The 27,629-nt window shown below is 37.7% G+C and overlaps 2 protein-coding genes across 2 annotated transcripts; both read left to right on the top strand.

Moving 5' to 3' along the window:
* Positions 1 to 126: 126 nt before the first annotated feature.
* On the top strand, positions 127 to 26,521 carry LOC119774835 (voltage-dependent T-type calcium channel subunit alpha-1I-like; the record flags this gene model as incomplete). The annotated part of the gene is made up of 8 exons (XM_038272530.1): positions 127 to 171; positions 23,856 to 24,041; positions 24,214 to 24,307; positions 24,401 to 24,519; positions 24,681 to 24,769; positions 24,859 to 25,018; positions 25,567 to 25,870; positions 26,341 to 26,521. Coding segments are annotated over exons 2-8 (1,039 nt in total), but the record flags the coding sequence as incomplete, so codon positions are not given.
* Positions 9,591 to 16,275, top strand: LOC119774827. Its single transcript, XM_038272512.1, has 12 exons — positions 9,591 to 9,669; positions 9,808 to 9,834; positions 9,924 to 9,972; positions 10,078 to 10,097; positions 10,185 to 10,226; positions 10,328 to 10,402; positions 10,494 to 10,562; positions 10,739 to 11,058; positions 11,675 to 11,853; positions 11,929 to 12,101; positions 13,622 to 13,836; positions 15,932 to 16,275. Exons 1-12 carry the CDS (start codon positions 9,602 to 9,604, stop codon positions 16,273 to 16,275), a joined length of 1,581 nt encoding a protein of 526 aa, XP_038128440.1. The 5' UTR covers positions 9,591 to 9,601.
* Positions 26,522 to 27,629: the final 1,108 nt, after the last annotated feature.

Raw genomic sequence — 27,629 nt, 5'->3', positions numbered from 1 at the left:
AATATTTGATACTGATTATTTGTATACCTGCAGGCATTACAAATCCCTGTTGGATAATGTTTCCCACCCCATGCATGATGCTGTTGCAGAACTGGAAAGCTCCTTCAGTGACAGACTGCTGCACCCTAAATGCACCAGGGAGTTATCACAGATCCTTCCCCTCCAGCAGCTGTAAGACTTTATAACAATCACTGTTCCCAACAACCTTAATAAGTTGCTACATTCATGCAGATTTTACACGGTTTCTACCTTAGTCAGTTAAATAACATGCTGTAATTTTACGCCTCTCTGATGTTGCTGCTATTTTCAAATATCCATTACTGTAAAAATGTCCACAGCTGTATATTGGTTATTTATTCTCCAGGTGCACAGTATTTATATTAAAACACGTTACAGTAGAGCATTTTATTTGTTTATTTTTTAACTCCTCACTATTCTTATACTTTTTTCTAAGCGCCACATTTATGTGACCTTTTTTGCTATAGTCTATTTGCTGCTGTAAACACCAGAATTTCCCCCCTGTGCGACCATAAAGGGATTTTCTATTTAATTCTATTAAATCATATGACTTGTTTAAAGCTACAGTGTGTAATTTTCAGCGACATCTAACGTCCAGACTGCAGACCGCTATTGCAGGCCGATTGGGCCAATAATCGTCCGTATAATAACGCGCAGTTCCAACCCGTATTTTACGCGTGCGCGCGTTTTTTACGTCACCACGCATTCTGGCTGGAAACGCGCGGTGACGTAAAATACGCGCGCTGGCGTAAAATACGTGCGGTGGCGTTAATAACGTTTGGTGGTGTTTTTTGCATATTATATTATCAGGAGGTTGTCTTTTAGGTGCTCAGCCACTAGATTTAAAGGCGTTTTACCCAATAAGAATACTGCAGCACCAAACACAACCAGGAGATCCCTGATCGTTGGGGAAAGGCAGAAAGAAGATGCACCTTCCTTTCTGATCCTGTCTAAATCCTGTTTAGTTCAATAATAAAGTCTGATATTACACAAAACTCACTCTGCTTGTTCTCCCTACTTATGCTCTTGGTGCAGAAGATAACTTATATCTTTAACAGAAATGTTATTATTAATTCTGAAAATATGTGAATATAAATACAAAGCATAAAAAAATGCAGCTTTATTAAGTGACCTGGTTTATTTTATTTAGCTTTTAATTTCTTTTCAACATTTAGTCCTACCACTTGGCTTGTGCTTTGGTAGTTTCATGTTTAAAATGACAAAAGAAATATGAAAAAGCTTATGGTTGTCAAGTTGTATTTACTCTCATATGACAGCAGATGGCAGTGAAAGCCCAAATTCATGAGATTAAATGTTTGAAGTTTTGTGATTTGAATCATCAGTGGCCGGTCTAAACATATTAAATTTCCAAGAATGCAAAGTGAGCCTGAAATTATACCATTTTCCAGGTAATAAACAGTATTATGTGACGCTATGCTTCATTTTTTTGTCTGTATGTACTGTTTTATTATCTTCGTGTCTTTCTTTAAATGCCTCAGTACTACTGTTTGTATTATAACCTAATTTTACAGACTGTAAATTAGTCTAACAAAGCCACCGGAAGCCAGAATCCTGAATTAAATTGTCACACCAAATACTGTATGGCTTGCTGATATTCAAAAAGTACAATTTCCAACTAATCTAAGTTTTACAAGTTGATAAGGAGTAAGCACTAGCTCAAATACAGGCGCGCTGGAAGCTGTTTCAAGCGAGGGGGGCTGATGGCTGGGTTGGAAAACACGTGACGTCATTATGTTGAGGGCTGTGGCTGACATTTTTAACATAATATTGTAGGCCTACATTTGTCGCCAAAAACTGCCATTTAAAATGCATCGGAACAAAGCATGAACATTTTAAACTTTATTTCTTCTCTTTTAATCATTCAAAACAAACAACAGCTCCCAATCAACAGGATCAGGAATACTTGAATGAAACATGGCCTAAATATCGCCTAAACTGAGCATTGAACGTCTTGAAAGTCCATTCGACTATGGATATGGGGAATGATTTCATATCTGAAACAAAAAAAACACACACAAAAAAATTTTACTAATTTCATATTTTATTACTAAATAGCTTAATACAGACATATTTAGTGATATGCAGCCTTATTCTAGCGTAGACTTCTTCAGCCACAGGACTACGACGAATAGGCACAGCATATAGAAATAAATAAGAAATAAATAACGCTAAATAAATGCTCGGTGGAAGTATAGGGGAATTAAAACCATTTTTTACCTCGAAATAGTCAGAAATACGTTTCTGCTGCCTATTGCTAGCCATGCCTAAACGAATGTGAGGTGGCGGAAGCACTTCCGGGGGAGTAGCCTAGTTTTTTATGAAATATTAAAATAATGAATCGTTAGTTTATATCTTATACACAGCCCATCATTTTAATCCCATATCAAACACAGTCTTTTAAAAAATAAATACATAAATAATTTCATGTTTTTAAGTACAATATTATGTTACCCCACAGCCCCCCACCATGGGGGGCTGATGCTATGACGAGGGAGGCTGCAGCAGCCCCCGCAGCACCCCCCTTCCTGTGCAACTGCTCAAATATTTGGTTCCCTAATCCTTCACACACCCCAGGTCATCAACATCTTCCCTCCTGTGTTCCTCCAACCAGCTCTGCTGCTCCTCACCTATCGAACACTTCCTTGAGGCCATTTTTGTCCAGATTACACCTTAATTACACTTTTATGCTTAATTTACACACTTAATTTGGATGATGAAATTATAGTTTCAATGTTTCAATTTGTCCAAATGACTATTTTGTTTCCAGTGGTTTCAATGAGAATTTCAGTTCTGCCTCCTTTATATCCATTTTAAACATCATAAACATAGCATTCATTAACTTGTTTATGAACTTTTTTATTGTGTGGAGATCAAGGCTATGGCTTAAAACCGGTCGGACTTCAAATGCACAAACCAAGCTGCTGAGTGAAAGATAAATCTTGAGTGGACTAATTACTGTTTTCCTAACACACTCCAGGTCCTTTACATCATGTGTTCCACCAACCAGCTTTCTTAAGGCCATTTTTGTTCAGGTTGCAATCAAAAGCTTCATTCATTTTTTTTCACCAATATGATTGTTACAATTTGTCAAAAAAATTAGATTTAGTCCATTTAACGTATTTAATGTATTACTATGCAAGAAGGATCTGTCTATCATCACAGTGTTGCTCCAAAATGAGACTGATGCAAACTTGCAAAGCATGTTGCTGTGTGAGCAAAAATAAATCTGCACTGCTCTATACTTGATGTTTTTTTCTTGCTTTGGTGCTCATGACCTGTGGATCAGCCTCAGTTATATTGTAGAGTATGCTTAATTTGCACACATGCTTCAATTTTACTCCTTAGCGGGATATGTTGCATCTCAATGGGCCATCTTTAAGTACACAGCAATTTTGTATAGTATGGTTCAATGAGTCCATAATATAAAGCCTTAAACTGGTTAACATTATACATCTAAGAGAACCATAAGAAAGGTCAGAAAACGGATAACCTTTGAAACTATTATCACCAGGGTTTTTTTTTTTTTTAATCAGACTTTTCCAAAGCCATGTGAGCCCTTGATGGACATTTCCATCATGGCTTTAAATTGCTCCTCACACTCCACTCCTCTTGGAAGGAAAAGGGTGATGCTGCAGGTAGAGGAGTATGGCAGGCATTGCTCTCCTGGTTCCTGGTCAAAAAATTCAACTGATGGGTTTGGTGAAAACCCAAGCGGGGGAATGGTATCCGCCCCTGACACAAACACAAGTATTTGCTCTAAGGAGATGTCTACTTCTTCATCTGTAGAAGGATAGGGAGAGGTCACTCACCATTGATTCAAATGCAAATTAAGGACAGGTGTGTAAAATTACCTTGAATAGCAACCAGCCACCAATCCCACCAGAAAATGGTCTGCTCTTCAGCCTCCCTGCGGTTGCTTCCAGGTGGACTCCATTTTATGGTGAAGAGAGACTGCATGCAGCTTCTCCTAAGTTTTTCACCTACGTTTGTAAACACAGGTAGAAACAGCATGCAGTGTCTTTCCACCACCTGCCAGAAACCACCACATGAGTTGAACCCACTTATATATTGTTTCACCTTGCTGGCCAATCTGTAAGTAAAAAAAAATGTGTAAAAACACACTTGTCTTTTCATTTTCTAATTATAACAACCAAACAAACAAAAATCTCCTTCAATACTTTTATTGCATTTGTAGTTGTTGTTACCTGTGGAAAACATAGTGCTCAACTACACTCAGCGGCCCCCCGGCACGGTTCCACTTCCTGGCGTGCCACACCCCTTTCCAGACTGATCCAGCTAAAAAGAGAAGCAAGGAGAACGCCAGCATCCACGCTCCAAAACCCCGTCGGAAGATATATTCCTGTTTATGCTTTAAGCGAGGGGGAGCGCTACTTACAGGCGAGGTTCCTCCTCTGCCCTAATACTCCTTACTGGGCCATCTGTGCACCCTCCTGGTGCACGGACCCCGCCTGCATCTCCCCCAGCAGCGCGTCCATCTCTGTCACCTGCAGATTCCGTTCTCCTTTTCTTCAGACTCCTTTTATGTCGGCTTTAATCAGCCCTTGCTCACACCTGAGCGCAGCAATTACGCAGCGCAATTAATGCACTCCGCCTCCTCAGACAACTAGGCTACTTCAGTCCAGTGCGCATGGATTGTCACAAGGGAAAAACAAACCAAAACAACCCAACATACAGGAAAAATTCAAAAGTCTAAAATAAAGGAAAAAAAATCATATAAAAAAGAAACATCAAAACATGCAAAGCTCAAGAAGAAAACAAAGAAAAACAAATCATATCTTCCTCTCCAAACATGCAAAGCATAAAACTAACATTTAAATGAAAGAAAACCATAAATCATATTTTTCCCTGTGCAACACACTGACGTCACTGACGCAACAGTACATGACATATATGCCCGTGCGCATGCATGCATGCAACCCATGCAGATATGGAAGCGATTACTACCCCCCCTGTTTCGGTGCCACCGTTCATAATAACCTTTTTAACCTACAAAAACTTTACATAAGGCGGGAATAAAAGAGCAGAAAACTGCAGCTTCTTTAGAAAAAAATACACGATGCTTGGTCCACCACATTTAACTTTATCAGCCACAGTGCAGTGCAGGTGTACAGCCAGGGACATCACAGACATAAGGCAATAATTCAGGACCTTATTATTTCATGCAAACTCCCCTTGTCTTTGATCGACAAGCCCAGCTTTAAGAGCTTCATAGCAGTGGTAGAGGAGAAATATGTTGTGAATAATGTTGTAAATTGGCGCTAAATAAATAAACTGACTTGAATTGAAAATACTGCCCGCCAAGTCATTAAGTTACAAAAAGTTATTGCCACAATCTTTCTTTTATAAAAGTATTGTTATTGTCCTATTTGTTTAGGGTTTTTCTTTATCTCTTGTAGTTGCTAACCTCATATGTATTAATAAAAGGCAGGATTGTGATAGTTTTTTTTCCCCACAGTCCTCATTTTCACTTAAAAATAAAAGAGCAGACATTTACTGCTAAAACTAGAAAAAGTTGTAACCACAAATGTCAGGTAAATACTGTAAGAAAATATTTTTTTTTTAAAGAAAAAAAACTAAAAATGCAAAATTTATCTGGAAAAAATTTTTGCGTGTGCTTTTTTTAATTGTATTTTTCATTTAGCAGTTCAAGATAATGATAATTCCATAGAAATAATAGCGACCTTTAAGTCTCAGTGACGGAGATGAAAACACAAGGAGAAACAAGCAAGCACGAAAATTATTGCACTTTTTTTAATTAATCAAGTGATTAGAATTTTTTGTTCGATTAATTGATTATTGCGACAGGCCTTCTCAAGACTTGAGACTTGACTTGGACTTGCAAAAAATGACTTGTGAACATGTCTGCTGTTGAGCGGGGTTGGCCCTTCCCAGTCAACCCCATAAAGATCATCATCAATCTGTAAAAGACAATAACAACATTTAAAAATTAAATTTAATAGGAGCAACACATGAAATACATTAAGAATAAGAATCCAAACCTGCTCACATAAGGGTCAGGTATAGAAGTGTTTGCTACTAATTGACCCCTAATCCACAATTGTTGTGGTGATCTGCCTTGTTCTGTGGACAGTGAATGCCTATCCCAAGCCACAGAAAATAGCTCTAAATGCTGGTTTAGTCTTGGGAGCATTACAAAATGAATGCAAGCCAAATCTACTTCATTATGCGGATTAAAATCTGCAGTATCAGCCAGATATTGCAGCGCATAGCGGTAGTTCACAGTGACAACACACCAAACATCTCTCCACATCCTCTCAATTCTTTGATTATGGACACTGTGTCCTGTTATAAAACTTCTTCTTTCTATGAAGAGAGAGAACAAGAATGCATAATCTGGATTAATGTTCAGAGACATGATGCAGTGTTACAGCATAAATAAAACTGGCATAATAATAAAGAAAATACCTGCTCCTCTTTCTGGATGTTGCAGCATATAACGAGCAACTTCTACATTTTCTCTTCCTTTGTCGCTTCTTACTATGATTGGCAAGCCAAACTTTTGCACAGCAGTAATGAAGGCTTTTAGGACTGTGGATGCTCGGTTGTTATTGCTGGCAGTGAGGAACATTATCTTTCGACTGTATCCGTCAATGCCACCATGAATCACAATTCTACACCTTTATATTGAAAGATATCTTAGATAAAGACTTAATATAAAACTGTTATGAAAAATATAGTTACATTGTCCATGAAGAGCTTACCGTATCAATTTGTGATTTCCGTCAATGTGCCAAAGTGCAAGTGGTGATGATACAGAGTAAACTCTTCTATGTATTACAGCAATACCAAGTCCCACTATTGTCAATTTTCACTTTCTTTTAAGTGAGATTAGCATTGTTGTTCTTTATTTTTTATCATTCCACATAAATAAAGTATCATAGCAATGAAGAACGATTATTTAAAAAGTGGTATTAAAAGTATTAACAACTTATAAAAAGCAAGTAATGGAATATTTATCTCATACTGTGTCATATCTGATCATTTGTCAACCTGGAATCCAAATAAAACCAAAAATGAATTTTTGTACCTTCAAACACATTTGAATTTTAACATTGATTATCAATTGCACACAAGATATAAAAAAAAAAAAACAGAATATTGAAGACACCTTGACAATGACTGTTAAATCAAACTGTGAATAAATTTAATTAAAGAATATTACACTCACTTATAGAGATGCATACAAATAAGTAGCATAACTTTCTTTTTTAAAGTTAGGGTCCCCGACTGGAACATGGTGAGCTAAATGGTAAATCTAACAATGCTTGAGGCAGACAATTTGCCCCCATAAATTTTAAAAATGTAGATACTCTAATCATTTCAGGAATAATTTCAGCTATACTTAATAAATGCTCTAAAGTGAACTAAAGTGAAGTCTAATGTTGCATTTTTAATCTCTTTTGTAGATTTCCCTGTCTTCACTCAATCGGTTTTGCAATAACAGCATTCATAACAGTAGATTAGAGAAATTAGAGAACCACTATTCAATACATTACATATACCCAGGAAGAACAAAAAACAAAGTTCTCTTACAAATCGTTGATTAAATGTATCGTAGTCAAAATTAGTACAAATTATTACAAATTTCCAATTCCTCCAAAATATCAAAAAATACATTTTAAAATAACATATACCACATAGCCTTCAAATGAGTTCTTGAGAGATTTAAGCTTAATGTTGAGAAATTTGTTCTTTGTACAACTCAATTGGAATTATCTTATCACTTGTTTTATGAAAAGGAGTATCAGACTTATGGGATCAACTTTGTAACTTTCTGTCTTCTAAAACAATAAATGTATTTTTTTTTCCTTACAAAACATTCATTTTGGATAATACATTAAAAATATATTGAATTTTTAGTTAATATCCTGATTATTTAAACCAAATATTCTATCCATAAATGTTTATATATGAAATGCTCCCTCTCATTCACTGCTCTATAAAGTCTTATTAAAAGATGTCTTTAAAAAATGAAGAATTAAACGCATTAAAATTGTATGAGTTAATGGAAAAAAAAATTTATTATTAGCCCAATAACATGTTTCTTATTAATTTAACTATTTTATTGTAATATTTAATTACTTTTCTTTGTGTTATTTATATTTATTAATTCTTCTTTTCATATATATATATATATATATATATATATATATATATATATATATATATATATATATATATATATATATATATATATATATATATTCCTGAAAGCGCGCGCCTGCGTGTTCACGACGCTACGGAAGCCGGCAGACCAAACCAGATGAAAGTGCGCATTCAGCGTCTGCTCTGCCGATAATGCAAGCGTAGAAGAAGAAATGTGCTGTTTACCTGTGCAAAGAAAGAAACAACGAAAGAAAAATGTCTGAGGACTTCAGTGTTGAGGAAGAGCATGAGTTCTTTGCTGAGCTGAATGCGCACTTTCATCTGGTTTGGGACAAAAAAATGTGTGGTTCCCACACAACGAAGGAGACCATGCTTTTTTCTGCGAACATCTCCTCTCTGCCTTGCCCCCTCTTAGAGTTGCTGGTGGGTTTGTCCTCGCCCGTGGCACCAGGGGAAAGGTATTGGAAGATCTGCCAATACCACCAGAGGGATACAGCCTGAGCTATATTCGCTCAGGTTGTACAAGGGCTCCCTTATATGTTGTCCCTCTCCAACAAAGCCTTCCCTTGAGGCCCCCACCAGATGATTGTTGGGATCTGGAGATTCTCCACCTTCTCCAGCAGAGTGCGCTGTGGATCCTCCTGGGCTGGAGCCCTCCAGCACAGCTGAGATTCATCAGCTCATCAGGAGACCTGCCTTTATAAGCAGCTGCCAGACCTTCCTTCGACGCCGCAGTGTTAGCCAAGTTTGGTTAGTGAACCTGAGCCTCTGAATTTACTAATCGTTATCTTCTTAGAGAAACCTAATTCTAATTGCCTCTGTCTTCTCGCTCCTAGGAAACCAGTCTCTCTCTCGAGAGAAGCTCTGGATGAGCTTAACCTGTAACCTGCCTTCCTGCCCTAGAGAGCCAAACCTGAAGTCCTCACTCTGGAATCCACCAGCTGCTCTTAGGAAAGAGCTAATCACTCCAACTAAGGTCTTTTCACTGGAAGTCAGAAGCTAGACGCTGCTGCCGCTCAAGCACTCTGCTGAACCAACAGTCTCTGGACCCAACCGGTTCCCTCTCTCAGAACCAGCCTGGACCTCTTCAAGGTATCCACTGAAATATCTGATAACCCATTTAACTCATCTGCAAACCAAGCTAACCAACTATCCGTCTCTGCAGACGCCAGAGAATCCTGCCCGGACCAGAACCTGAATCTTGTTCTTGTCATTTGTGTGAAACCTTAATAAACTCTGTTAAATCTTTTACCAAGTCTCCAGTGGTGTTCTGCATGTGGGTTTTATCTCTAAACCGATCATGACAATGATGAGGTTAGCTTTTACCTTTTCAGAAATCTGCATGTGTGCTTTATGTTGTATGGACATTCAACCTATTATTTTTTTGTTGCAATGTGTGTAGATCCAAAAAGTGATGGAAAAATGCATCATCTGCCAGTCATCAATACCACTGTGTGAATTGGCAAATCATATTGATGAGTGGTAATGACCGTTTATTTTTTTAAGAAATACATCTCATTAGATTGATCATAAGAGATAAATATGCTCCTTATGTATTAATTAAAGATACATCGCTCATTAAAGTAACATTAAACTTTTCTCTTTTTCTTATTTACACAGTAAACAAGAAACATCAAGGAACAATGAGTAAGCCCCATGTCCTCATAAATACATTGAAAAAATTAACATAATACATTTTTCTTAAGTTAAAATAATCTATGTTTGTTTTTTCACAGAGAGGACATGGATGAGGAGTTAGCCATGGCTATACAACAGTCTTTACATGTAATTATTTCTTTGTCAAAAACATTATGACAAAGCACTGTTCTGTTAACCACAATACTTTTAAAAACATTTAATTCTTTTTTCTACCTTTCTACCTAACACCAGGAGATGACAACTGTGCAACAGTAAGTGTTTTATTGTGTTTACATTAGCAACAAACACAAGGGGAAAACATCTTTATGCAATCCAAGTTTTTTTTTTTTTTTTTGCAGGCAGGATGGAACATCTTTGGGCGTAATGACACTTGTGATAAAGTAATATGTTCAACTGAAAGCCATTACTTCTTCAATTATTATTTTCCCTTGTTCTTTTTTGAAGTATTTTAATACTTTTTTTATTACTTGCTGTTTGAAAGTGAGCAAAGCGAGGCCCAAGAACAGAATCCCACAATTGAGGTGGAAGCTGTTGTTGCACCTGAGCCCGTTCTAAGGTAATTTTTGTAATTTAAACAATATAATTTCTCTTAGTATTACAATTTCATTTTTCTCCTTCAAATTAATAATAACCTTTTGGTGTCACAGTGTTCAAAGCCACATCTGGGAGCAAGAGGACATAGTTGAACAAGGCATGGAAAATGATGGGATAATCAGGTGAGTTTTATTCACAATTGTATTTTTTTAAATATGAATATATCTGGCATTGCTTAAAGTCTTTTTACCCGTCAAAAATAAGGATGTGTAAGAGCATCTGTTTACACTGTGAGATGAGTAATGTATTGTCTATTCTCAAGAACTCAAAAAATACAGTTCTGTTTGTGTTTTTACAGGTCTCCCGATTCTGATTTAAGGACTGTCCTGGAAGACCTACAAAAAGGTGTTCAGAGTGGTTCTGCGCCGATCCACAACTCTCTTAATGTGTGCAGAGATTTCATAATGGAAGGTTCATTTAGAGCTTTTCGCCGTACACGCTTCAACCCCCTTCATCAACTGACAGTAACATTTGTGGATGTCGAGGGAGAAAACGAGGGGGCTGTAGATGACGGTGGTCCCAGCAGAGAGTTCTTGCGGCTCCTTGTAGCAGCGCTGCGAGACAGCCGATACTTTGAAGGGCCTGAGGACAGAAAAAATCTTTCCCTTGTATCCCGGGGTATGTAACCATGTATTGAAAAGACTAAATGTTTAAACATGTAGTTATTACATGAAACAGAAACCATTTGTAGTGGCGATTGTTTGTCAAACCAAACATCCAACAAAGAAAGTTCCAATAAGCCACTGAGACACTGGGGTCAAGTATTTCAACACAGGTAATGAAGGTTCAGGATACAAACTTGTAACTTGTTCTTCATGATTTATTTTGACATCTTTGCAAAAAAACAAAAATTACAGAGTTCAAACTTCCTTTTGTTTTCTCTGCTACCTCCTTGCACTGGTAAAAACCATAGGCCCCTAACCCAAATGCCTGCTGGTCCTTTACCAGGCCCCTACATTTATAGAAAGTGGACCAACCCACATCACTTCCTGTTTATTAAAAAAATATCAATAAGAAAAAAAATAAAGACAAAAGATAAATAAAATAAACAATTATTAACTTACAAATAAGTTCTGTAAATAATACAAAAATTAGAAATTTAAGAATAAACTAATAAAATTCAAATGGATAAAGAAAAAGAATAAATAGCTCCAACACCATTATTTCCTTTCTTCAGTGAGCATTACTTCTGTAATTGGAGGTTATTATTATTAACTTTGTCTTTATGTTGCAGGTCTACAGTTTGGGGATTATAAAATAATAGGGCAAATGCTATCCTTAGCCCTTCTCCAAGGAGGAGTACAGCCCTCTTTTTTCTCGACAAGACTGTATTCCCTGTTGTGTGGGCAACAAACAGGCCCAGTCTCTTTGGAAGAAGTTGGTGACTGGGAACTGCGCCAGCACCTTGAGAAAGTAGGTAGCACAATTATTTTTCTGGACATTTATTTTGTCAAACATGCTCTCATATTATTGTTATCATTGTCACAGATCAAAGCTGCAGAAAACTTGGAGGAAGCCCAGCAGGCTGTTGAGGAAGCCTCGCCATTACTGTGTCCCCTGGGTTGTGCAGGGTTTCTTCCTGACTTGGAGAGCCAGCATACTCTCGTAGAGCAGGCAGCGAGGGCCCATGTTGAAGGTCGCATTAAACCTGCACTGGACCAGTAAGTTAAATCATATTTACTGATTGTAGCAGGTACACTGTTAACAAAAAAAATGGCTCGGTCTTCAATATGATTTGCAGAGAGTTCAGCGGTGTTATTTTGGAAGATGTTTACATTATATCCTCAGCTGCTGCTGACAGTGCATGTGATGCAAACAGTTACACTTATGCTAAGATCCAGACACAACACACCATTTTTTTGTGGCAATATCTGATCATTTTAATCATGCTTCACTCTCTTAAACACCAACAATGTTTCAGTGGTTGTCAGCTGAGAAAACAAGACATTGGATTTGTCTCAAAGACCTGATTTGTGTAAATGACATCACAACCCTGTTCCTCTATGCTCAGAATATAAACCCCTTGTTCAGAGACTATCTGCCATTAAAAGGACTTTTAGGAAATAGTCACAGGAAATCAAAGAAGACCTAAAGAAGGGGTCCCCAAACTACGGCCCGCGGGCCGGATCCGGCCCGCCTCCACATTTTGTTGTCCACATTGAACAATACCAGAGAGCATTATGATTTTTTTTTCATATATTGTATTTTCTGGCTTATGTGTGGACTTTTCTTCAACCACCAGGGGGCTCTTTAGCAGGAAGAGTGTCCTGTAAACTGATGGTGTTTTGTTTTGCATGGCGCATTGCTCCCATCTGTTGGACTTTTAGGGAACTGCTTGACTTTTATGTTATCTAATCAGTACGGTTGTTCTTCAAAGCAATGCCTGTAAGTAGCCGCTTATACTTCAAAACGAGTCTTTATGTCAACATATGAGGAATTCAGATGTTAAAGTTACTTTCTCTCAATGGGATATATACTAGTCAGTCCCAGTGACTGTTTCACTCACGTTTTTTTTCCCCATGAGCTTCCTTGTTAAAAAATAAAACGAGAAATGCGAAAAAGTTTGGGGACCACTGACCTAAAGGGTTTCTCTTCAGTATACAGATTGTTTTACTCTGCCAGCCACATTTAGATGACCGATCAGTACCATGACTGAGTGTGTGACCTCCTGCATAAACTTCTGTGTGGATAGTTCTTTCTCCACTAGAAGAGTGAGATGCTTCCTGAATGACACATCCTTAATTACCAATGACTTAAAGATACGTCCAAAAAACAGAGCCTTTAGGGACAAGACACTTATTGTCTTTGGGTCACTTCCTGAATACTTACATTTCATATCACTGTTAATCTTTAATATCTGAGACCTGATCCTGTCAATTGTGATGTTGATTTTGGATTGCATGATCATTTTGCAGTGAATCAAGGGTATATTTATTTTGCAGTGAACAATGTAGCAGTTTATGCGGGGTTGTCTGCCTGAAGTGCTGTTTAAATTAGGGTTGAACTGTATCGGGTTGACAACAAATGGATAAAGTTAAAGGGAAACCCTCTTATTGGTTTAACAATAAAAATTGTTAAATAAATTAATTCTAGTTGTTGTGTATTTCCCTTCGGCTGGACAGAGTCGTAACAAATGGCATTATACAATTTTTTCTTTTTTTGTTGTACTCTTCTCTGACAGGCTCGTAGAGGGACTGGATTGCCTGAAGGTGGCAGAGGCAATGAGGAACCATCCTGAGATCCTTCGCCCTATCTTTGTCTCTGGACACAACCAGCTAACCGTCCAGAACATGATTAGTCTTTTTGACACCGTCTTCTCCCCACCTGGCAGCAATGCCCGACGAGCTGAAAATCGGACACTAATGTTTTGGAGGGACTGGCTTATTGAAGTAGGCGGTATGTACGTTTGTAATGCACAAGATTACTAGGTAATATTTACAAACGTTTGACAAAAGTAATAAACTGTTATATTGTTGTTTTTCCTTTAGATGGTTCACGGCCAATCAGCCTACAAAATATCCTGATTTTTGTGTCTGGAGTGGACCAAATTCCTCCACTGGGCTTCCCAGAGAGGCCTCAGATTGAGTTTCTTCATGCCCCACTTCAAAATGGATCCCGCCGGCGCTATCCTGAGGCCAACACATGCAGTGTTGTCATGAGACTTCCAATTCATGAAACATTTGAAGAGTTTCAGGAGTACATGGAGTCTGGAATTATTCAATCACCAACTTTTGGTTTTGTTTAATTGTCTTTTTTGGGGTTGTTTTCTGTTTTGCTATTAGCATTAGCAAGTTCAATGTGTTAGGAATACCGTTTTTTTTAAATATGTTAAAACTATGTTATAGTTCGTTAGATTGTAAAATGTTTTTGTTTGTACATTTTGGATAACTTCAAACTGCATTTTGGGCACTTTTTTTGTTGAACAAAAAGGTATTGATGAAAGAATTATGTTAAAACTGTTATAATCAGATTGTAAAATGTTTTTGTTGTCTGACTTTTTTGTTAACTTAAAACTGCATTTTTGGCACTTTTTTTTGTTGAACAAAGGTCTTTATGAAAGTATGTTTCAATTATGTTTGTTAATCAGATTGTGTTAACAATATAAAACATGTTCTTCATAAAAGTTGTTGTTATTGAGGCCTTTAATGAGAGATGAGGACAAAATATACTCAACATCACAGTTTTCAATAGAATAAGTGAATTGTTGACTGGAGGAGGAATATTTTTTGCTCAATTTATGTAAAGAGCACATGAGTTTTATAGTTTTCATTTTGGCTGTACAGATAACGGTACTCGCTGAACATATATATCTGGGGTTTTAAAGAAGATTCCAAGGAATTTCAATTTGCACAGACTTATTATTATTATCCTAATGCCAGAATTAATAGCAGCAGACCTCCGAGGGTAACCGCAGCCAGGGCTAAATTTACCCCGTCTGTAGTGCACTTCTCTCGGTCTAGTTATGTGTGAACTACCGCTCGTTCTGATGGCGGTTTTTTGCGGTTCGGTAATTTTTTTTAATGTTTTTTAAGCTTTAGAAATTAAAAATATTGTTTTCAAAATGTTTTGTGTAGGGAATAAATAGTTTTGACTGTTAAAGAAATGCTAAACAACGTTGCATGTGATGACGTCACGAGTACGCTTCTGCTCCAATACACATACGTGCTTGCGTGCTCGCGTTCTCGTCAAGTCCGATCTTCCTGCGTTCTCGCCAAGAACGGACTTGATGAGAATGCGAGTATGTACTCGCGTTCTCGTCAAGTCCGTGTTCTCGTGAATTGAGAAACGCCTTACAGAATTTGCTTAAAACTGGGGAGGAGCCAAGATGGCGGAGCGAGCAGACGTGCTGTGAATAGCTCAGAGTAGCGAAACCTTGCAAGTCAATAGAATAAATGTATGTCAGCGAAACCCTGACTTACTAGATGTAAGACTGGAGAGATTTTACTTATTTATCACAGAAACGTGTAAGTAACTCTGAAAACCTCCCGGAAAACGTTATTGTAGAACATGGCTAACGTTAGCACCAAAGCTAACGCTAAGATGAAGGCGCTGCAGACACATGACTATTGTGGTCCAGAAAGGATGGAAACTAACAGTAGAGGAACCAAAAACACTTTAACATCTCCCGCTAAACCATCACAGAAATAGACCAAAGTAGACGACGTGGTAGGTGCTGAAGCCCGTGTTGAAGAAAACTCTACCGCTGCCATCCTGTCTGCCATCGGCACGCTTCAGATCATGATGCAGGATTTCAGAGTGGAGTCGAAGCAGAACACACTGACTATAACCAACATTGCCAAAGCGGTGGAGTTTAACTCTGCCGAAATCAAACAATGTAAAGAACAGTGTCAAAAACTGGGCGTAGAGGTGAAACAACTCAAAGAGGAAAACGCAGAATTTGGAAGAAAAGCAGCAGAAATAGAAAAAAGAGCTGCAGAGATGGAGCGCTATAAAAAAAAATGGAACCTGCGGGTTATTGGATTACCGGAAGGAAAAGATGAAAACACGAAACAAGTCATCTCTGATATCATCGGAAAGATCGCACCACACTGGAGGGAGAAGATAGATTTCATCCTAGATTCTGTGTACCGACTGAGACCAAACAACACCAACCGCCCTCATCAGATCATCCTGCAGTTCACAGGACGCCACTTCAGGGATGAACTCTGGAGGATCACCAAACTTCACCCCGTCTGCAAGGAGCTGAACATCCGTCTGGCAGAATATGTCACCAGGGAGGCACGGAGGGCTGTGTGGCCCAAAGTGGAACAAGCAAGGAAAGCAGGACTAAAGACGGTGTTCCGAGGCCCCCATGGTCAAAGAGTCTCACCATAGACACAACCGTCCAGGGTTTTTAACCCCAAAATAAGTAAGCTTGAGTGAAAAAGTATTTTCAAGGTTTTGCTACTGTCATATCTTCCTAAAAAGGAACAGTTACTGTTCTAAGCTCAGGAATCTAGTGTTGTTGATTGTTAATTTGTTTTTGCTCTATGTTCAGTTTAAAGAGCAATATTCTTTTAATATCTGTTAATGCAAGGGGTTTACGAAACATAACAAAGAGAAAAAGTATTTTTTTATTTTGTAAAGGGACGAAGTCAAATATAATTTTTTTGCAGGAAACTCATTCTAAGAATGATGATATTGTGTTTTGGGCCAAACAGTGGGGAGATGAAGCTTACTTTAGCCATGGTACTCCAAGATCAGCAGGTGTCGCCATCCTCCTAAATAACTTTAAAGGTCAGATAATGTCCCCAAATTCAAGGTTAATGTGGGGATTCCTCAGGGCTGCCCCATCTCACCATACCTGTTCATCTTAGCCACAGAAATGCTATCTATCTATGTTAAGAACTGTAATGATATTAAAAAACTTAATGTACTTGGCACAGACATAATAATTAGCCAACTAGCAGATGACACAACTATGTTCCTGAAAGATAGACACCAAATTTCAAAAACTATTGATAAAATTGAAAAATTCTCCAAAGCCTCAGGCCTAACATTAAACATTAAAAAGTGTGAATTACTGGCTGTACATGAAACCCCACTGAAATACATCTGTAATATCCCTATTAAATCTGAAAGTAAATATCTGGGTATCCATTTATCCAGAGACCAAAAACAGAGCCAACTTCTGAATGTAGAAAATAAAATAAAAGAAGGCAAGTCACGACTAAACTTATGGTTACAGAGGGACTTATCAATACTAGGACGGATCTACCTAACTAAGATGGAATGCTTATCTAGATGTATCTACCCGGCTTATTCCAATGCCATTCCAAAAAGATTAATTAAATCTATTAACCAAATCAACCTAAATTTCATTTGGAGAAATAGACCACATTATATGAAGAAAAGCAGTATGGTTAAAGACGCAAAAGATGGGGGTCTCAAAGTTATTGATTTTGACTGTCTAAATGGGACCATAAAAATAAATTGGTTAAAATCTTGGATCAAACACAGCAACTCCTTTTGGTTTTGTATTCCAAAGTCCTTGTTCAAGAAAATTGGAGGATTGGATTTTCTTCTGAGAGTGGACTTTAATGTTGACAAATTGACAATAACACTATCAGAGTTTCACAAACAAATCCTCTTGTACTGGAAAATGTTATATGTGCATAACTTCTCACCCCACACAACTGTTCTCTGGAACAACAGATATATTCTGCAACGCAACAAATCTCTGTTCTTTGAAGACTGGTATGGGAGAAATATATAAAGTCCATAGTAGATTTAATGGATGCCAACGGAGCTTTTTATAATTATAAAACAATTTTGCATTAAACATAATTTCTGTTGAAATAAGAAGCAGTAATTTGTTCAATGGTTATTAATGGAAAGGCTGTTATGCTGCCATCTACTGTGTCTACTGTGTACTGCAGTTTTTTTTGTACCGCTGTAAATGAATACACGTTGAAACGCCTGTTCTCTTCAGCTTATGGGCCCAGAGCGTCGCTAAAAAGTTCAGTAAGTGAAGGTTTTTGAGTCAGATAAACGGAATTGTGGGACTCACAATGGATGATAAGACGTTTATCGACAAGCTGAGCGGACCAGAGAACTGGGCAACGTGGAAGTTTCAGATGGAGCATTTGCTAAAAGCTAAAGGACTATGGGGCATGCTAACGGAGACGGATATGCTAACTCCAGATGCTAGCGCACAAGCGCAGGCGGAATTCGAGAGACGGAGAAGAAGAGCATTTTCCATGTTAGTGCTAAATGTGAGTACACCCCAGTTATATGTAATAACAAGCTGTCAAACTCCAAAAGAGGCTTGGGACATGCTAAAAGGACATTTTGAGAGAGACACTTTAGCAAATAAACTGTTCTTGAAGAAGAAATATTTCAGATGTGAAATGAAAGAAAAGGACAGCTTAAATGACCATTTAAAACGAATGAAGGAACTGACTGATCAGCTAAGAGCAATAGGTGCTATAATTGAAGAGGAAGATCAGATTGTAACCCTCCTGGGTAGCTTACCATCAAGCTATGCTACGATTGTAACTGCTCTCGAAACTAAGATGGACAATTTGACATTGCAGTTTGTTCAGCAAGCATTAATCAATGAAGAGCAAAAAAGAGTCAATGTTAATGATGACTACAGAGCTGCTACATCAGGTGGTGCATCAGCCATGTCAACACAAATTCACAGAGAAATGCAGGACCATTCAAAAGTAGTGGGAGCTGAAAGACAGAGTTCATGGAGATGTTACAAGTGTGGCAAAGAAGGACACATAAAGCGTAACTGTCCAAGCTGGAAAAAACGAATCAAAAATCACAAAGCCAAAAATGCAGTTTGTGAAAATGAAGAAGATCCCTCTGATACTGCCTTTGTTGCAGAAAATGCACATCTAACTGAAGGACCGGGACAAGATGTGTGGTTGATTGATTCTGGAGCATCAAAACACATGACCTGTAACAAAGAAATTCTTCAAAACTACCAGCAGTTTTCAAAAACACAGTCTGTAAAACTGGGTGGTGGAAGCTCAAGGATTTGGCATTGTTAAATTGAACATGACCTTCAAAATAAGTGATGCTAAACCTGCCACAATGTTTGATGTGTTGTTCGTTCCAAAGTTGTCTGGAAATCTCTTTTCAGTGGGAGCTGCTACAAGAAAAGGAAATACAGTGCACTTCAAAAAATCTCGGTGCTACATACGTGGCAAGGATGGAACTCTTCAAGGAATGGGAACACAAAGATCTGATGGATTGTATCAGTTGGATATTAAAGGATCTTCGCAGGTCTATCATAGTGCATCAAGTGCATCAGTAACAGCTAATCTGTGGCAATCTGTGAAATTCTCTGCAGACAAAGAACTTCCTTTCTGTGAAGCCTGTGTGGAAGGCAAGCTCACAAGACAGCCATGTAAGGCAGTGGGAAAAATTCGTTCCAAACGTAAGCTGCAACTGATCCATAGTGATGTCTGTGGACCCATGCAGACTGAATCCATCGGTGGGTCAAAATACTTTGTAACATTCATTGATGACTTTTCTCGCTGTTGTAAGGTTTACTTCATGAAACAAAAAAGTGAAGTCTTAAGCAAATTCAAGGAATTTGAGAGAACATTCTCCAATGAGTGTGGACACAAAGTTGCAAGACTGAGATCAGATAATGGTGGGGAGTACATTTCAAGTGAATTTCAAGAATATTTGAAGGCTCAAGGTATCCACCATGAGATGTCTGTACCTCATACACCTCAGCAAAATGGAGTTGCAGAAAGAAAAAACAGGACATTGGTTGAAGCAGCTAGAAGTATGTTGTCACTGCATTCTTAAATGGACACCTGGAGGAAGAAATATACATGAAACAACCTGAGGGATACATCAAACCAGGTCAGGAGCATCTTGTATGCAAACTAAAAAAATCAGTCTACGGATTAAAACAGTCTCCTCGTTGTTGGAATAAAGAGTTCACAAAATTCATGATGGATCTTGGATTTACCGGTAAGCAGAGCACCTCAGATCCATGTGTGTTTGTGAGGTCATCACAAGAGCTGGAGATAATTGCAGTTTATGTAGATGATCTGATGCTGATTACAGAGTCAACTGAAAGCATGGATGTGTTAAAACTGACTCTCCAAGAGCGCTACAAAATGAAGGACTTGGGTGAACTGTCCTACATACTCGGCATCTCAGTTATTCAAGACAAAGCAAAAAACTGCATCTTTCTTCACCACAAACAGTACATTGAAAACATTCTTCAGAAATATGGGATGGATAAAGCAAATCCTGTTGCAACCCCTGCTGACATCAGTGTAAAACTGAAAAAGGATGATTCTGTCAGTAATCCTGTCAATCCAAGCACATATCAGTCTATGGTTGGAAGTCTACTGTATGCGGCAATGACAACAAGACCAGACATAGCACAAGCAGTGAGTGCAGTGTCAAAGTTCAATGCAAATCCAAATACTGCACATCTGACTGCTGTGAAGAGGATTTTTCGATACCTAAAGGGAACTGTTAACCTTGCTCTAAAATATGACTGTTCAGGGAACAAAGATTTGACTGGTTTCTCTGATGCTGACTGGGCTGGAGATCAGGACGACCGCCGTTCAACAACAGGCAACATATTTCTACTCAGTGGAGGAGCAGTGAGCTGGCTAAGCAAAAAACAAGCAACGGTTGCACTTTCAACAGCAGAAGCTGAGTATGTTGCTCTCAGTCAAGCAGCTCAAGAAGGTACCTGGCTGAGAAGATTACTGAATAATCTTGGAATGGTCACAAAGCCTACAGTGATTCTGGAGGACATCCAAGGAGCCATTGCAATAGCAGAGAATCCGTTGGACCATTCAAGAACCAAGCACATAGACATTCTTTACCATTACATTCGTGAATGTGTGCAGAATGGTGAAGTCAAGTTAGAATATTGTCCAACCGACGATATGAAGGCAGATATCTTGACAAAACCTCTTGCAAGAAAGAAGTTTGAGTTTTTTAATAGAAAGATTGGACTTTTTCCAATTTAAATCTGTGATAGAATGTCTTGCTTTGTTTTTTTTTTCATTATTAAGTAAACAATATTTTTTGTTGAGTATGGCAAGACAAAAAGAGTTAACTATAAACAGAAAAGGAATAATAAGTTATTCTCGCAAGTTGAGTTAAAAGTTATTTCAGCACTATGCTGTGTCTTAATACCATTGTAAAAATTAAGTGGGAGTGTTGAAATAAGAAGCAGTAATTTGTTCAATGGTTATTAATGGAAAGGCTGTTATGCTGCCATCTACTGTGTCTACTGTGTACTGCAGTTTTTTTGTACCGCTGTTCTAAGAAAGAAAGTAAATGAATACACGTTGAAACGCCTGTTCTCTTCAATTTCAAACCTTTAGAGTCAGACTTTAACAAATTACATAGAGCACTACCCCAAGAATTTGTTTTTTTAACCAAAAATACTTTTGCATATCATCCAATTCATCCACAATTAGCTACTCTGTCAATTCAAGGGATTAACATTATGGATAAGAAATGCACTAACCATTTTATCAGAAACTGTTTTAATGAATACCTTTACCCTGAAAGACAAAATAAAAATAACATCCTACAAAAATTTGATAAAAGCTCAATAACTAAACTAAGAACAATGTATCTAGCACTTCCTATACCCCCAAAGGTGAAAGAAACACACTTCAAAATAATGAACAACATTTACCCCTCTAAAGAATTATTGAGACTTCGCTTTGGAATAGATGATAACACATGTACATTCTGTGAAAATGATATTGAAACTACGGACCTGTTTTATTTTCCTTACTGCCTGGTTTTAACCTGTTTTTATTCTTGCTTGCTTTTATTGTGCTTTTATTTTCCTTTGAATTTTCTTTGTACACTGTGCAGCCAATCACAATCAATCATGATATACCGGTAACTGAAAAAATAACAGAATGGTCTACTTTAAAGTGGAAATATTACGATTACCATGGCAATAACAGAGCCAACTTGCTTTTTTAAAATACTGGCTGTTCAGTTACTAGCTAATCAGTTATTGGCAGTTGTTCTTCAGTTGATGTGCAACCCAAGTATCAGCTTTTTCTCTGGTAAGTGCAGATATAATTGAAACTGATTTTATTAGAAAATGCAATTTTATGTTCATTTACAAGCAATGATTATCAAAAATAATTTATTTTTTTTATATTCTTTAGTGTTTTTGACTAATTGTATAAATCTTTGTATCTTGTATAAAATTTTCACATAAAAGTTTCTTCAGTTGAGGCAGAAAATATATTTGGTAGCATCAACACAGTTAAGAGCAAGCAGTTGTCAGCTCTGTTACATTAATCCGCTATAAAGCGGACCTAAGTTTTTACTTAGCTGTAATTTGTGAACTGTTTTGTTTAGCCTATGGGTGGATTAGCAGTTATTTTAGGTTTTATGGAAAATTCAAAGCCTTTTATACTTTGTTTATATGTCTTGAATTCTGTAATGAAAGCATCTGTTGGTCCAGAAAAGCTAGAAAACAAATTCTGTGTAGCTCTAAAGATTACTATAGCAACAGAAAATCTACGTAGGCTGCGTCTCAATTCGCAGGCTGCGTACTTCCGAGGACGCAGCCGACCCAGACTTATTGGTAGGCTGCTCCGGAGGATCCTCAGCCGTTGGCAAATGGGACCATAGATATCCATAATAAAGGCTAGATGTCTTACGACGGAGTCTCAAACGTCATCACCGGCGGCCATCTTGCCTCAGGCAGGCTTTCTGTTGTGCTCTGTGGCATAGATATCCATAATAAAGGCTAGATGTCTCGTCCGCGCTGCTGGCCAATGGGGGTCGACGTCCGCACGTGGCGGCCATCTTGCCACAGGCAGCTCGCTCATTCGTAACATTGTGTTTTAAAGGCGCATGTACTGAAATAACCATAACTTCCTCAATTGTCTAACGATTCTCAAACTGTTTGGTTTGTTAAACAAAAGTCAGACATGTAGTTATGATACTGCACACTTATGAATAATTATAACCATGGAATTTCATATGAAAAGAACATTGAATAGAACATACAGGTGCAATAAATATACACATGCACACACACAAACTCAGTGTACTGAATGGCAACATGATATATAGATATATCTATAGATATCTATATATATATATAAATATGTGTATATATATATATATATATATATATATGTATATATATATATAAAAATATGTATATATATATATAAATATGTATATATATACATATTTATATATATATATATATATATATATATATATATATATATTATATATATATATATATAAAAATATGTATATATATATATATATTATATATATATATATATAAAAATATGTATATATATACATATTTATATATATATATATACATATATATATATATATATATATATATATATATATATATGGAATATAAGCTGGAATATTTCATATGATTTACTCTGCAGTCCAAATGGGAAAAAAATGTTAATTGGACCTTAAAGAATAAAACAATTTTGAGTGACAGTTTGTGCATGGGGCTTAAGGAGCAGCTCACCCAGGCCGCTTTTAATGTAGAAAATTTTCTGAACAGAGTAAAAAGTAAAAAAAAAAAGGCAGAGAGATTTTTTAAGTTATATTAATTCTTTTAAATTTACTAAGTTTAATTCAGTAACAAGATGCAATAGGAATTTATTACTAAAATTATCTGTCCAGATGACTGAAAAAAGTTTTGTTTACATCAAGGAATGTGTATTTGTTTTGTTTTCTGGTTACAGATGTATTGCGGTTGTATAGAGGCTTATGCATTAAGATATATGAGCACATGAGTACAGATACAACTAGCAGTAAAGCTTTAAGAGTTTTTTACAGAATTATTAGTATGAGTCATAGAAAAGCAGCAGTGGGATTAATAAAGCATCAGTATCGATCTGTGTCCCCATGGCATTTAAAACAACATCTCACTTTGGAATTTAATGACCTTCATTCAGATTTAGAACACCGACAGGACTAGGACATTTCTTCTAATAAAGAAGAGTGAAGTCCCTTTCTACGCAGCTGGTGTGACCGTGACTGGGACCGAGGATGGAAGAGCCCAGTGCAGAGCACGAGACGGCAGGAGAAAGAGATCTGTGCTGGAATTTTGTCGTGTTCAGTGTAAAAGTGGTATTTAGCTCATATCCTTAGTAGAGATTTGATGTAACTAAGAACCAACTTCACCTCAGGCCTGTGTCAAATTTCTGTCTACATTTTCCGACTTATCCTCTCTCAAACTTTTATCCAGAGCGTGAGCCTCAAACTCAGTTGTACTTTATATATTCTGCCTGTTTTACCCTTAACTTTTTATACTTGGTTTAACTGTGTCTCCATCCTGGTGATACTGATCGACTGTGCTGCTCAAGGGTCTTTCCAGCCCTGCGAAGGGGAACATCTGATTCAGGAGGTAAGATTGAGCTCTGAACTCTTGAAGCCGCATGTAACCATGAACTGTATTCTCTCTCTCAGTAAAAATTGTATTTTCCTTGTTTCCACCCAGGTTATAGAAGTGGGTGTCACTGTCTATTTCACGATGGAATTGATAATCAAGATGAGGGCTCTAGGTGACTACCCACGTAACAGATGGCACAAATTGGACATCTACATTCTGTGTGTCGAGTATGTCACCCCTCTAATCTTCATTCCAACTCTGTGTTTCAGTCACAAAGGTGGTTGAAACGATGTAAATGAAATCCAAAGTGTTGTTGATGAAACATCAACACTCTCTGCCCTCTGTATTTTTTATATTTTTGCATGTGTATTTATCCTTGTCTCCTCAGGTACTTGGTTATCATTCTGAACATTTGCGGAGTGCACGTGGAATGGCTCTTGGTGATCTCAATGCTGCGTATGATCAGCAGAGTGGATGGTAATCTGAAGCCCTGAATATATGTACAGGATGTACAACAGAGCACGTAGGGAAACATCCATCCATCCATCCTGTGTTTCCCTCTATAGAGATGCGCAAGGCGTTGTCCATGATATGCAAAATCCTGCCCTCGCTTGCAAACATCTTCCTGGTGTATTTTTTCATCATCTATGTATTTGGCGTCATCGGAATCCAGCTGTGGGCGGGGGACTTGCACCGTCGCTGCTATTTGGAAGAGAACATCACCCAGTAAGAACCCTCCTTTTTTCTTTGGGCCTTATTACCTCTGCTGGAAAATATGCAGTGAATAAAGGTATTTATTCATGAGCATATAACTTCTGTCGGGTTTCTCTCCAACATCACCAAAATACACACAAGAATGGAAACAACCTATGAACCAAATAAATTGGATAAATTATTAACTTGATAATCTTTGATTCATTTGCATAGATGATATTTATTTCAAATACACAAATTATGGAAACGGATCAGTGCATATATGATTTTTTAGAAAATAAATCAATGATTAGCTATAATAAAAATATTTGAAAGATTTTGATTCAATGAATGTTAAGAATGAATTTATCATTATTTCTTTTTTAAAATCATGTCAGGGTTTCATACTCTGTTACAGTCTCTACTAATTTGTAATGATAAAAGACAAATGTAAATTAGTTGCTTGATAAATTTGTAGCTACTTTAATAATAGCATTGAAATTATAAAGAAAATGTGAGAATTATCTTCTCATTTATTAAAGCTTTTCATCTTTTTTTGTCTTTCTTTTTTATCAATGCAGGCTGTATAACCAGAGCGTGAGTCCATATTACACGTCCTTACCTGGAGAGAAAGTTCATTACATCTGTTCTCCCAAAGAAAGTGGCATGCGGCACTGTCACGACATACCTCCCCTCCGTGAAGGCGGGAACAGCTGCTTGTTGTCTCCTTCCCAATGGGAACTCCTGGCAGACGACCAAGCAAACGCTAGTGGCTGCATTAACTGGAATGCATACTACACTGTGTGTCGTGCTGGTGGACCTAACCCGCTCTTGGGCTCCATCCACTTCGATAACATCGGCTACGCATGGATTACTGTTTTCCAGGTAAGCTATCGGAGTTACCTGCTCTCATGCAACAAAATGAGATGCAGTGAAAGATCTTTAGTTGCTTGCATTCACACACATTTATTTGAGTGACATCCAATTCATGGTTAACATCCTGTCGGCCTAGCACTTGTAGATTTAACAGCTCGGGTGTTGCAGAAAAGTTATTTCTGAGCAATTCATGGGTCCGTTTGTAAAAACGTTTGAAAGTTTGATCTCAGACTTTTTGGAGAAAAGATTTGAATCAAAGCCTATTATTCTTCATAGGGGTGTTCAATTGGGTTAAAGGGTCCATTTCAACCTGCTTAAAGTTCACCACTATTGACCCTGTCCCAAAGTGCTGCACATTGCCAGACCTGAATGACTACAGACATATAGCATAAACATCTGTCGTCATCAAGTGCTTTGAGGGGTTAGTTGTGACCCACATGAAGGACTCCATTGACATCCCTGTGGACCAACATCAGTAGGCCTATTGGAGGAACCGATCCACCACTGATGCCTTCTCATCAACAGTCCACACAGAGCTCACCCACATGGAGAGCAGAAATTCCTTCACCCATCTGCCCTTCCTGGATTTCTCCTCGACCTTCAACACCATCATCTCACAGACCTTGAAAGAAGCTCTCTTCTGTTGGACTGAGTCCCACGGTCAGGAACTGGGTCCTGGACTTGAACAAACCTTAGGCTGTCAGGATTCACAACACATTCTCCTCCACCATGACCCTCAGCTTTGGCTCACCCCAAAGCTGTGTGCTGAGCCCCCTCCCATTTGCTCTGCTGCAGTGCAAGACACCCCAGCTGTCATATAGTGAAGTTTGCAGATAACACAGCAGTTGTGAAACACCTCACAAACAATAATGAGGAAGTTGAACACCTGATTTTATAGATAATAACCTCTGCATCAATGTGAAGACGACTAAGGAGATGGTTGCTTTCAGAAAGAACAAGGATCCTACTCAGAGGCACAGGTGTGGAGGTGGTGTCCAGCCACAGGTCCCTGGACGTGCATTTATCCAGTGACCTCACCAACACTTCCTGTCTGGTCAGAAAGCCTCTGCCTTCGAGCAAGCAGCTGAGGAGCATCCAGAGCAAAACAGCCAGACTCAAACAGCTTTTAGATTGCTGAACAAAATTCTATTTTTTCTCTCTTTTCTTTAATATTAAGCTGATTGAACTGAGACCTGAGTTCAAATTTCATACCATAAACATGTAAATTTGACTGGTAAAAAAAAAAGTACTTGAATCCTTAAAGTTAAGAAAAAAATAATTTACTCTAATGGTTGAGTAAATATTTTTAACAACATATTTGGGTCGGGCAGAGTCATTTAACTGATTTTATTGATCATTCTTCTTTTCTTTTTATGAAGACTTTATTTCTGGAAAAATTTAGAATTTCTTTTTTTTTTTGCCACCAGGCCACCTTTCCAGAAGGGATGATTGAAATAAAATGTTTTTTCTTAAGTAATCTTTGTCGTTTGACTTTGTCCATTGTCAAACTAAGGGAGTGATAAATAGATAGATTTCTGTAGGAAAAAAAAAATCAGTTAGTTAGATTATTCAGCCTTATATCTTGGAATGTCCCACAAAAAAAAAAAAAAAAAAAACTTTCTCTGCTTTTTGTGTTTGGTCTTACTACGTACGTACTGTCAACTTTAAAATTCCAATGTTTAGCTGAGAGTGGACCACTTCAAAAGCAAAACGATGAGAACTTTGCAGACATACAAGTGATACTTTAAAACCACCACAAGGTGATTTT

The sequence above is a fragment of the Cyprinodon tularosa genome, unplaced genomic scaffold (genome assembly GCF_016077235.1).
Source record: "Cyprinodon tularosa strain WSP-4 unplaced genomic scaffold, ASM1607723v1 ctg833, whole genome shotgun sequence".
Taxonomy (NCBI): Eukaryota; Metazoa; Chordata; class Actinopteri; order Cyprinodontiformes; family Cyprinodontidae; genus Cyprinodon; species Cyprinodon tularosa.
This window is presented reverse-complemented; position numbering and strand designations above follow the sequence as displayed.